This window comes from Galeopterus variegatus, unplaced genomic scaffold (genome assembly GCF_000696425.1).
Source record: "Galeopterus variegatus unplaced genomic scaffold, G_variegatus-3.0.2 Scaffold374, whole genome shotgun sequence".
In the NCBI taxonomy this organism is placed as follows: Eukaryota; Metazoa; Chordata; class Mammalia; order Dermoptera; family Cynocephalidae; genus Galeopterus; species Galeopterus variegatus.
This window is the reverse complement of record NW_007726485.1, coordinates 606612-620076: the sequence shown is the minus strand read 5'-3', so window position 1 is coordinate 620076 and position 13465 is coordinate 606612. Positions and strand designations below refer to the sequence as shown.

General features: G+C 39.8%; 1 protein-coding gene across 1 annotated transcript in view; it reads right to left on the bottom strand.

Moving 5' to 3' along the window:
* Positions 1-5881, bottom strand: part of KCNMB3 (potassium large conductance calcium-activated channel, subfamily M beta member 3) — a 10696-nt gene extending 4815 nt beyond the window's left edge. The window contains exons 1-2 of the mRNA XM_008568112.1: positions 5820-5881; positions 1630-1821 (exon numbers count right to left, since the gene is read on the bottom strand). Coding sequence (XP_008566334.1) covers positions 1630-1821; positions 5820-5881 — 254 coding nt within the window. The remainder of the gene's footprint in view (positions 1-1629; positions 1822-5819) is intronic.
* Positions 5882-13465: the final 7584 nt, after the last annotated feature.

Genomic DNA, 13465 nt, shown 5'->3' with positions numbered 1-13465 from the left:
ACAAAAAAGGAAAAAAAAAAAAAAAAAGTAAAATGCAAATATGAGCACCAGTTTGGTGCCAGCTTACAGAAGTTATCCTCAAGTCATCTCCCAAATATGTTACATTTTTAAAAATACTCTGACCTGCCTGTGCGCACGCATACACACACACACACATTTACTCAACTTATATAGATATATGTAATGCAGCTACATTTTTTAAAAAATCAATGAGGAAAATGTAGTAACAGAAAAATGAGGAGAAGAAGCTAGAATGAAGTCAGGAGCAAGGTACAAAGAGGCAACCTGCAGATCATGAAATCCCTTATAGCTATGAGAACTGAGATATAAATTTTGCTCTGAGCTTCCTAAATGCCAAAGCAATAAAGGAAACACAAGATTTCCTGGTGTCCATTGAATAAAAGTTGGTTGACCAGGAGTAGCACTGTTTCTCCTGGTGCTAATACCAGAGAGAAAATTCCCCTGGGATCCTTCTAGTAGTGGCACTGTGTGCTGTAGTGAATGGTAACCTCCACACCTTTCCCCTAACAATGGTAATGCAGGAATGGCAGAAGATGAATCTGATAAATAACAAACGTAGGAAACCCACTTCCTTTTCTCTAACCCCTTTCCCTCACTGGACTCCTAGGCCTTCATCTTCCTGTTTCCCTTGGGCCTTCTGTTGCTCTTCGGCTGTCCAGAGTAAAAGCATCCTTTGCTTTCCCCCTACCCTGTACTTACCTTTCCCAAAGTACCCCATGTTGTGAGAGCCACCCTCCAAAATGAAACAGTTTCTTCCCTGCCCTAATCAAACCTCCCACCTCTTTCTTTGCAGCAAACTTCATTTAAGTGTTAAGAGGCAAGGAGTCTTATGTCAGAATGGCAGGCATACCATTTACTGACTGTGTGATCTTGGGCAATTGACTTGGACTTTCTGAGCCTCAGCTTTTCATTTATAAAATGAAAATAAAAATAGGGGCGGACCAGTTAGCCCAGTTGGTTAGAGTGTGGTTCTGATAACACCAGGGTCAAGGGTTTGATCCCTGTACCAGCCAGCTGCTGAAAAAAAAATAATAATAATAATAAATAATAAAAATAACACTTCCATCATGGGCTGCTATGGGTTTAAATGGAATAAAATATAATATGTATTTGGCATATAGTATATCCTTAATAAATGGCAACTACTACTAACGCACATATTTAATAAAGAAACTAATTAAAAGAAAAGGAAGGAAACTGATATTTACCAAGCAACTACTATGTGCCAAGTAGACATTGTCAGACTCAATAAACTCAAACTCAAAAAACTTTTATTATGATCACATATAAGATTTCCCTGTCATATCTACATTTTAAAGGGAGGATTTGTTACCTAAGTGAGTATCAAATGTGTAGATTGTGTTGGAAGTACATGTGAATTATGAGCTGGGCAGGGGAGTGGAAGGGACGCACAAAGGAATATCTTCCACTTTCTTACCATCTCTTCCTCCAGTCCCAGCACTGAGAGTGACACAGGTATTATATCTTCCATGTCCTAAATCAGGAGAGTTGAGGTTGGAAAAACCAAAGCCAGCATCCCCTCCTTTACCATTGTACTTGGATTTGATCTGAATTAGAAACTCTAGGTCTCCTTTCCCTGTTTCTTACCTGAGCATGAAAGGCTTTAGGATGGTTGTTCCAAGCAAGAAGAACATTAGGACTGAGAAGCCCATCATTGCAAACCCTAGCAGCATGGCTCGGTCCTCTCCAGCACTGGATGGCAGCTTCTTGTGCACATCCGGTGGGTCTCCATCACTGTAGTCTATATACCTCTTCTTCTCCGAGGGAGAAAAAACCGTCCTTTGGGGGAAGTGAGAAGGAGATATTGCGATAAGTTCATAAAGAGGTGGGAACATTCACCAACCCACGGGGATGGTTGGAAGGATGATCCCATTTGATGCCCACCTGAGGGTCGTGAGCAGGTTCACTGCAATACAATGAGAGCCCATGTTCACAGCATGGTGAAAAGTCCACCTAAACACGTTAAAATCATGTTCCATCAAATATTCCTAAAGATATTGTAACAAACAAGAGTAAGGAATGTCGCCTGATAGAAGTCCTTAAGAGATCTGTTTAAATCAATGACTGGAAAATAATTATAAGTAGCTTTCATCAGTTTTATGTAAATAAGTGTTATGAACTTTTTATCTTTCAGGGATAATGTATATTCCTCCTGAAAACACTTTTTTACATTCTCTTATGAATTCCATATGAAAAGAAGGTTCCCTTTTGGAATTAGCAGCATCCTGTCAGAGTTGGGTTTGACCTGCTCTTTCAGATTGACCTGTTAGAAAGGCAGCATATCTGCCACAGGCGTTTTGGCCCATGGCCCAGTCCACTCAGAATTATGAAGTTTTCACTGCTGTCTTCTGTCCCTTTGCCCCACTTCTCCTCCTCTCTGTCCACTCACAGCTGTGCATGAGGATCCCTTCATTTCTTCTCTCTCTCCTTCTGCTCAGCTTGAAAACCTGCTCCACCAGAACATGTGATAAATTCTTTCACGATGGGGTGTCCTGTGAATGGTAAAGTCCAACACAAAGGTCACAAACTAGTGGCCCATGGACAGCATCCAGGCCACAGTTGTGTTTTGTTCGCGCTTCTTTGTGGTTTATTTTTTTAAATGTGGGATCAGTTGCTAACACTTTAAAAAAAAATCATCACATTTCTCATAAAAATGCTGATGTCTGACTTTTGGAAAAATCACAAGATCCCTATTCCTGCATATGAACAGCTGGCCAAGCTGAGCAATGGCTGCTCCTCTGGACAAGGATGGGTTCACTGGTGTGCCACAGTCCTACCACTTCCTATGGTCAGTGTCACCGATTTGCTGCTCCCTACTCAGTAGCCATCGGAGCCCCAGAGGTATTTCCATTTTAAGAGGCTTAATGAAATCTTAAGCTGAACAAATGCATCTCTAATGGAAGAAACTCAGGCTCCATCAAGCTGCCTAGAAAGCTTACTAAATTTTGAAGCCAAGCAAAAACACTATCAAGTGAATTGTTAGTTGTTATTTTCCAAAAGCAGATATCATACTTTTCCAACATCCTTCCCACTTTCTCTTCCTAGCTCCCTTTTTCCTCAGCAATGTCTTCAGACTCTGGAAAGAGTGAGGGGAATTTTAGGCAAATCTAAGATGCCCAGGAGCCTGCTCTGTTCTCCCACTGGGTTATTCCTCTCCTTGTCTATATTGTTTTAAATAGAATGAAATCACACCAGACATAGTTTGCTTTGCTGGGTTTTTTTAAATCTTGTTTTCTTCGTTTAATATAATAAGTACTTTCCCATGTCATTAACAATTCTTTGTAACCCTTCTACTGGCTACAGTTAATGTTCCATCAATTGGATATGCCATAATTTCCTTAACCATTTCTTTTTTTTTTTTTCCTTTTTGTCTTTTTTTCGTGACCAGTAACAGGATCGCAACCCCCAGTGTCGCGCCCGTACTGTGACCGGCAATAGGATCGCAACCCTCGATGTCGCACCCGCACCGCGCTCAACCAGTGAGCGGACCGGTCTCTATATGGGATCCGAACCCTCGGCGGGAGCGCCGCCATGCTCCCAAGTGCCTCACTCTACAGAGTGCGCCACCGGGCCGGCCCAGCCTTAACCATTTCTTTAATGTTGAATATTATTAGGTTGTTTCCAGTCTTCTGACATGATAAACAGCCCTGTAATTAATGNTGGCGGGAGCGCTGCCATGCTCCCAAGTGCCTCACTCTACAGAGTGCGCCACCGGGCCGGCCCAGCCTTAACCATTTCTTTAATGTTGAATATTATTAGGTTGTTTCCAGTCTTCTGACATGATAAACAGCCCTGTAATTAATGGTGGTATTTACAGGCACCTTTCATCCAAGGACCTCAAAGCACTTAAGAATGATTTTACTTGCTTTCTAGTTAGTGAGATGAATAAAAGCATTTTTATTCTTTTTTGTCACTAAGACATCTCCACTTCTAACTAATGTATTACCCTGAGATGTTTTATTCATAGTCAAGGCAGTATCCACCCTCTTTTGTTGTCTTCACTGCAGATAGGACTGACTTTCCCACTACACCTGAGTACAATACACTGCTATAGGTTCCTTCCGGCTCAGCCGAAGGTACACAGAGTTTGAACACACTCATCTGGGTGTGATCCCTGCAGAAGCCAGCAGCCTCTCCCTCCAGCACCAAAACTTGTGCAAGAGGTGTTCCTTAGAAAGATGCTCCAGCTCATCAAAACTTCGTAATTCATCTGACACTTATTTCACATGTGTATGTAATTTCTAAGCACTGGGTACAGTAAGTTAATATTTCCCTGTAATTTGTTTTTGTTGTGGAGGAGACTTTGGTAATTATTTTTATTACCCTTCTATTTTTTAATTACAAAATTATTAAACAACTTCTTTTGAAACAGCAAATGAGAGTGTAAAGTAAACATGGTTCATCAAGTTCAGCAAGAAGGAAGAGCAATAACCCAACTGTGCATTTCAGAAATGAAAATGGGATACTATGTTGCTTGAGGACAACACAGCTGCCTTTATATCTAGTTAATTATATGATGAACAGGGTATTAAAACTTATTAGCTTGCATGTTTGTCATTTGATCTTTTGCCATACAGTGATTCACTTTAATTGTCTGCTCACATAAGCATTAGTTCATATCTAGAAAAAAAGAATCTCTTCCTTTCCTCTGTAGTCCATTTCTTCCTTTCCAAACCTCTACCCCATCCAAACCCCTATATCTCACTCTCCTCCTGTGCCCTCTCTTTCACATATCCTCGAGTGTAGTTAAATGATAATAGAAGTGGGTAATATGATGAATACTACAAGCTTTATTGTTTCCACTGTCTCAGCTCCCAACTCCACTTGAGCCACTAGCAAATCATGCTAGTTTCCAGATAGCGAGTGAACTTGGCTGTGAAACATACTCCTCCCAAGAATAAGCTGGCAAGCTTTTAATATCTCATTTCTCAAACATGTTCAGTCATTGCTCTTCTCTCCATTTTGGTGCCAACTGTGACTGTCCCACTGCCCCACACCCGGGGCAGGCAGAAGGGGTGCAGCTTCTGTTTCTCTGCTCCTCTGCTTTGCATTCCCCTGGGGAGGAAAGGGGTCCTGAAGATCATCTATCTCACTTCCCTCCTTCAGATTAGAGGTGAGCGATTAATAACAATAGCTAAAATGTATACAGAGTATAATGGTATAGTTTATACTATAGAGTGCATAGACAGTATACTACTGTGTTATGGCACATGGGGACTCTTACTATCTCCATTTATCAGATATTGTTATTAATAGACAGTATACTACTGTGTTATGGCACATGGGGACTCTTACTATCTCCATTTATCAGATAAGGAGATGAGGCAAAAAGAGGTTAAGTGACTCTCACAGAGTCACACAGCTAGTGAAATGGTGGAGCTGGCATTTGAATCCAGGACTGTGATTCCAAATCTTCAACAGTGGTGTCAAATGTTGATGTAATTTCCTCCTCCCTTCAGTCAACCAAGAGATATTTATTGAGCATCAACTGTATTCTGGGCCACATTCTAGTGCTGGGGATCCAGAGGAGAGTTTAAAAAGGTCCCTGGTTCCTAGAACTTGCAGCCTAGAGGAGGAAGCCAACAAGAAAGGACACAGCCCCATGCTGTCAGTGCTGCAGGGGAAGCCTCCAGGGTACCCTGGGTGACACAGCAAGTAGACATCCTCAGAAGTCAAAGGCCACACTCACACCCCAAACTCCTTATGGCCTCTCTTCTTCTAACTCCTCATTTAGCAAGAAGCCCACTCTAGGCTGGGAGATTCTGGTGGCGACTTACCTGCCCTGTCGCCTCCGGCCGCCCTGGAGTGTAATCTGAACAGGAATGCTGAAGGGCTGCATGAGACCAGGGGGCTGAGCAAAATGGACTCCTTTCACCTGAGTCTTGCCCTCTGAAGGCCTGAGATGGGTGAAGCTTAAGCATCAGTGGAAGTGGAGTCCCACAGGGAGCCACAAGCCCCCAGAGCAGAGGCAGCTATCAGAAGCACCAGAGCTGCCAACCTGCTAGGAAAGCTCCTGGAGAGGTGGAAATTTGGAGCAGGCCGGCCGGTGGCTCTCAGATTCCCGGCAGGGCAGAGCAGTCAGTCCTAGATGCTCAAGAAGGACCTGCATGGATTTCTGCAGCCAAAGCTTCTATCGTTGCTCAGTGCCTGCCACCACCTTATCACCTGAGTTTCCGCTTCAGCAGCCTGGTGTATCGCCATAGAGACCTAAACGCTTGTGGAAAGTTCTGAGGCCCAAGGGACCCTGTATAATTGGTGAGGGACATGCTCAGTTCAGGGTTTATAAGAAGAGGAAATGTTTTGCCCTGGCCACGTTTCCTTTTTCACAAGCTGACTGTTACAGTGCAAGCTTAGAAAAAGATTTTCTTCTGGTTAATTGCATGTTCTGATTAAGATAATTAGCTTTAATACCATATGTGATTTTCCAATTTTTCAAAACTCAGAAAGCCATAAAATAACACCATCAAAACTATCTCAAAGTTGAAAAAAAAAACTATATCAAATATCATTTTATCTTTATTTGATGACCTAAAAAACATTTGGGGGTCTTTTGATATTCCCAAATTATAAACATCAGTTTCCATTATATTGTACTTTACAGAAATGTGGATGATAGAATGTCATAGCGACCACTTTTACCATATGATTTTTAGTCAAGGCAGTATTATCTTAACATTTAACAAAATGTTGGTGGGAGCAAGACTGTAAGCATAATCTCATCTGTAAATATCCACGAGATGATAGAATGTCATAGCGACCACTTTTACCATATGATTTTTAGTCAAGGCAGTATTATCTTAGCATTTAACAAAATGTTGGTGGGAGCAAGACTGTAAGCATAATCTCATCTGTAAATATCCACGTATATACTCATATAGCTACATAAACTGTTACTTGCAGCCACTTTAATATTGTTTAATAAAATATTTATTTATATACTTCTGATTTGTATCAGTTTTCTGTTAGAGTTATGGACTAGGTCCTTTGTAAAATATTCATTTTTAGTGAACTGATGCAATTTGGAATGAAAACTGGTAGCAACTAGAAATTTTTTCCTTCTGACAACTCCTTTCAACTTAGCCTTGTAAATATATGATAACTTTTCCTTTTAGACTTAGACATGCTAATAAATTCCCCTTGCAACTTGGTATGTAACTCTCTTTGAAGAAGTGAATGATTCGCTGCTACTTTTATGTGTTTGCTTCAACCTCAGAAATATGATAATTTTTGAGCCCATGAGATCCTTTCTTGGCACCCAGAACTTGCACCTGTCTTTACTGGATTTTCCTGGTCATTCACATCTTACAATTCTAGTTTCACTTAGAAGAAAATATTCATGCATAATTTTCAAAAGCTCATCTTAAAAAACATATGAAGAAAGAAAGTGGGTTATTTTAAATTACTTTTAGTCTTAATTCAAGAGTTCTGATAAGCCCACACAGATTTGTTTGGGGTCCTAGACAAGCCTATCTATGTCTTAGGTATAATTGTCACAATCAGTGGCTTATGGTATGTGTCTTATTTTCAAGCCTTGAAGGAGCCTACCTCTTTGTTCCAGGAATGTGGCTGGCCAAGTCTTCATACAGACAGGACGTTCATAACTTTTGATAAGTCTGAACGGCTTGATTACTTTTAGATAAAATCTTGTTCCTAACTTTGAAGTCTCCGTCTCTTGGCAAGTAATATCTGGTCATGAATTCTAACACATCCTCAAAAATTATAGAATAACCCCTGTTAACAAGAACCCAAATAATCTGAATTCTCAACCAAATAGAAGTTTTATTTTTTTATTTATTGCCTTTTCTCTTTCTGAGGAGAAAAAAGACAACAGATAGGAAAATGAGCCTACATCAGATACTTATTTTTAAAAAATAAAATCCCAGGAGAGTTCCTAGGGGTCAATAGAGATTCAGGTAACTCTCTTGTTTCAGGTGAGACAAATTTGTGGTTAGTATGATCCTGACCCCCTGGCATACACCTCTGTCAGGTCCACTGGGCTTGAGATTTTAGCTCCGCGAGGGCCTGGATCTGTCTACTTTATTCATTACTGTATCACCAGCTCCTAGAATACTGCCTAGCCTGGATGCTCAGTAAATAGTTACTGAATGATTGAATAAGCTGGACACTACCTCAAAAATTATTCTGCATATTTCACTAAGGGCAGCCACTTCTAACTAATTGGGGTAGGCTTGAAAGATTAAAACTTTAGGCTGTCCCTGTCCAGATCTTCCATTTACATCTACAGCCTCTCCACATTCTGAATTAAAATTCAAATGATGGCTGTGAGGATCTGCAAGATTCTTAGTTGTTAATTCTTGGTTCATTTAGTGAGCCTCTCCTAGTAAGAGTTCAATTTTATTCACATTCCATCTCAGTGATTCTCAAAGGGGACAGTGCCACCTCCTGGTGGGCCTTTTGGAAACCTGTGGGGTGCTTCTTGGTTGTCACTACCACTGGAGGGGCACTGCCTGCATTTAGGGAGATGGGAGTCAGATGCAGTAGATGTCCTGCAGTTTGCAGGGAAGTCCCAAGCAATGAAGAATTGCCCCAAGTGCCATGGAACGTTCCATGTCCCACTGGAAATTCATGTAGATGAAGAGGCTATTTATAATGATCTGAGCTAAAACCCAACTCCATTTTACATATAAACACAAACTATCTTGTGTCTGAGTATCTTTTGCACTTTTTCAATATCCAATGAATTTTCCTAAAATGCATATACTGTTTAAATTGAGAGAAATTTGTACTACATTTTGTTCAGAACAAATCATAAGAAGAATCATAAGTTCTTCACCATTTTAGAAAACCACATCTCCAACAGCAAAGTTATTTATGGTATTTGAGTTGCCAATAAAATAATACACCCAAATAGGCCTGTTTTTAGCTGTCGCAGCTGCCGTGTTTGTTCAGATAGATGTCAGCTTCTGAGTACTTTATTGTACTACTGATGTAGCCATGTTCAAGTCTTCATGTGGAGAACTACGTATTAAGTGATAAATTACCTAACTTTAATTTCTCCTATGTCCTATAGTTAGAGCATTTTATATATATGTAGGTAGGTAGATAGGTTATACTATCTATGAACTTCATTCCAGAATTACTATTCAATATTTGCTATGAAGGCAACACTAGGGCTGAAGACATCGAACACTACTCTTCTCCTTGCTAAGAAAGAGGACAATTATGTTTTAGGATTTGTTTTTTCAGCTTGACTCAACATTTTCTTTTCCAGCCTTTTTGACACAGTGCGCCAGCATCTTTCTTAAGCCAAATGGGACATGTCTACTCAAGTGGATCTATAGTCCCATCTCAATCGGTTCATTTTGGGAAATAAGTAGGTTTTGACATGCCTGTGCAGATAAACTCACACAATTCCTGCTCTGAAAACAACCAACCTTCTCTGTGTCTCTAAGTTCGTATATAAGAAGAGGTAAGCTGTGCTTTTCTTCTGCACTACCCTGTACCATTGGTTCCAGCCTTTTTGACACAGTGTGCCAGCATCTTTCTTAAGCCAAATGGGACATGTCTACTCAAGTGGATCTATAGTCCCATCTCAATCGGTTCATTTTGGGAAATAAGTAGGTTTTGACATGCCTGTGCAGATAAACTCACACAATTCCTGCTCTGAAAACAACCAACCTTCTCTGTGTCTCTAAGTTCGTATATAAGAAGAGGTAAGCTGTGCTTTTCTTCTGCACTACCCTGTACCATTGGTAGTGTGTTAACCTCCCTGGTCTCTAGTACCTGCTACACAATAGGCTCAAAATACAGTCTCAAATGAATAAGTTGCCCTGAAGGTATTTGTAGCAGAGGTAATGGAGTAAAAAAGCAGAGAAGCAGAGAGAGAGCACAAGTAAGGAGGCTGCCTGCATTTTATCCAAATGTAAGACTGGCACCAATTTATCTTAACCAAAAAATGTTTTTGTTCATCAAATATTATGAGTATTTGAAACATTTTATGTAATGTCAGCCTGGCCTCTTTCTTTACAGAGGAGTAAGGGTTCTTACCGGAGCTCCTTCAGCTTCCCCTCTCCCTCCTGAAATGTTCATTCTGTCACATCACCTCTGCACCTGCCCATCCTCACCTTCCTTTCTCTCCCAGAGGAAAGGCTTCTCCCCATTTCCAAGAAACACTTTTTATACTTTACCCCTCCCCCACCCACCATCTGCAGAATCCTCATCTATGTCCTCTTTTGTAATGTTCATCTTCCCCTCTCCCTACAAAAATGTCCAGATCTACCCTATCTGCTCACTTTGCACTAAGCACCATGCTATGTGCTGCGTGTGTGTGTGTGTGTGTGTATACTCTTCATGTATTATATCCTTTGATTTTCCCAACCATCGTCTGAGAAAAATAATATTATTCTATGTTACAATGTTGAATCTGGGGGACTGAGAGACTTTCCCAAGTACCACAGTTAGTGAGTGGAGGGGTCAGGGTCCAGACAGCCCACGTTGCTGCTGCCCACTGCAGAACAGCTTACAGCTTCTGACCTTTGCTTCCCCCTTTTCTGTCTCCTTAAAAACCACTGTGATCTGACTTCTCTGCCCCATCACTGGAAAGTTGCCTTCTTTAAGGTTAATAACCTCCCAATGATCAAATCTATTCTAGCACATCTTATTTTTAATAGAAATTTAAATTACTTGTTTCTCATTTTTTTTAATTTGTTAATTAACTCTACCAGTGGTTCTCAATCCTGGCTACTTCTGGATTACCCGTGGCGATTTTTTTTTACATATTTATTTTTAATAAGTAATATTTAACCATGGTTCACTGTTTTATAGTGAAGAGTCTTCCTGTCCCTGTCACCCAGCCACCAAGTCCCATTCCCAAGAGACAACAAGTGTTACCAGTTTCCTATGTATCTGGAGCTTTTGAGAAAATACAGAATATTCTCCAGGAAACTTAAGACTTAACAGGTCAGTATTTTCAAAAGTAAAGGTAATTCTTACGCACTGGCAAAGTTGAGGATCCCTAAACTCTTTCTAACGTTTCTGGCCATTTTGAATCACCAGGACCACAAAGTAAATGTTTTCTAGCATTTGGAAAATTAAACTTCACCATTTCTCTCCCGAGCAGAGACCTTCAATGGCTCCTCATGATTCGCAGCAGCCTTGCCAAAACCACCATAGAATTGAATGGATATTTTGTGAAAAAAAGGTCCTGTGGTCAAATCCATTTACGAAATGCCCTATTACTATGTCCAAAACTAGAAAATGCAAAAAGCACGTTAGCATATGTCCCACGTGACTTTGTTTAGATGTAATAATGTTTGTGAAGCCCTGGTCCCAAGGAAATGCCCTATTACTATGTCCAAAACTAGAAAATGCAAAAAGCACATTAGCATATGTCCCACGTGACTTTGTTTAGATGTAATAATGTTTGTGAAGCCCTGGTCCCAATGTCTGGTCAAAAAAATGTTAATAATTGTTCTTGTTAACCACTCTATCCTATATTCTATAACACCCTGAGTGTCCTTTCTGAGACTTTTCTCATGTGTAATTACTTAACAAATACGTGTACAATTTGTTTAATTCCTACTTTCCTCTTTGGCCAGCAAGACCTAGGAGTATGTGACAGTATCTACTTGTTCTCTACTGTATCCCTCCAGCCTAGCAGAGGATGGTGCACAGTGGTCAATAAAAACAGGCATCAACTGAATATTATTAATACCGCCTTCTAAATCAGTATTTCCCAAATTTGTTTAACCATGAAACCCTTTTTCCATGCAAGAGCAATTATCACCATACAGAGCAAGTATTCTTTAAAATGTATTTTGGATGTTGAATTTTGTCAAATGCTTTCTCTGCATCTATTGAGATAATTATGTAGTTTTTATCCTTTATTCTGTTAATGTGGTATATCATATTAACTGATTTGCATATGTTTTTTTTTTGTTTTTTGTTTTTTTTTTTTTGTCTTTTTCCGTGTCCAGCAACGGATCGCAACCCTCAGTGTTGCCCCCGTACCAGACCGGGGACCGGCAACGGGATCGCAACCCTCGGTGCTGCTCCCACGCCTCGCTCAGCCAGTGAGCGGGAACCGGTCTGTATGTGGGATCCAAACCCTCGGGCGGGAAGAATAAATCCCACTTGGTCATTGTGTATGATCTTTCTAATGCACTCTTGATTTCCTAGTATTTAGCAGAGGATTTTTGCATCTATGTTCATCAGGGATACTGGCCTGTAGTGTCCTGGTCTGGCTTTTGTATCAGGGTAATTCTGTCGTCATAAAATGAGTTTGGAAGTGTTTCTTCTCCAATTTTTTGAAAAAGTTTAAGAAGGATTGGTGGTTATTCTTCTTTAAATGTTTGGCAAAGGGCCGGTCCGTGGCTCACTCGGGAGAGTGTGGTGCTGATAACACCAAGGCCATGGGTTCGGATCCCATATAGGGATGGCCGGTTTGCTCACTGGGTGAGCGTGGTGCTGACAACACCAAGTCAAGGGTTAAGATCCCCTTACCGGTCGTCTTCAAAAAAAAAATAAATAAATAAATACATAAATGTTTGGTAAAATTAAACAGTGAAGCCATCTGGCCCTTGGCTTTTCTTTGTTGGTTAGTTTTTGATTATTGATTCAATCTCTTTCATTGCTATTGGTCTGTTCAGGTTTTCTATTTCTTCATCACTCAATCTTGGTAGGCTGTATGTTTCTAGGAATTTATCCATTTCTTGTAGGTTATCCAATTTATTGGCATGTAATTGTTCATAGTAATGTATGACCCTTTTTATTTCTGTGGCATCAGTTCTAATGTCTTCTATTTTGTTCCTCATTTTATTTGAGTCTTCTCTCTTTTTTTCTTAGTTAATCTAGCAAAGAATTTGTCTGTTTTGTTTAACTTTTCAAAACACCAAGTCTTAATTTCATTGGTATTTTTCTATTGTTTTTCTATGCTCTATTTTTTTTATTTCTTTCCTTAATCTTTTTTATTTCCTTCCTTCTGCTAACTTAAGCTCTCAACAAACTAGATATAAAAGGAATTTACCTCAACATAATAAAGGCCATATATGAAAAGCCCACAGCTAAAATCATACTCAACAGTGAAAAACAGGAAGTTTTCCTCTAAGATCAGGAACAAATCAAGGATTCCCATTCTTTCCCATTCATCACAGTACCAGAAATCCTAGCCAGAGCAATTAAGCAAAAGAAAAAAAGAAAAGGCAACAAAATCAGAAAGGAAGAAATTAAATCATCTCTGTTTGCAGATGACATGAACTTATATTATATATAGAAAATTCTAAAGGGTCATAGACTATTATATAAATAAATAAATTTATAAATAGGGTCTTAGGTTATTATGAAAAATTACATGCCAACAAATGGGATAACCTAGAAGAAATGGATAGAAAAACTGTTAGAACTAAAAAACAAATTCAGTAAAGTTGTAGGATACAAAATCAATATGCAAAAATCAGTTGTGTTT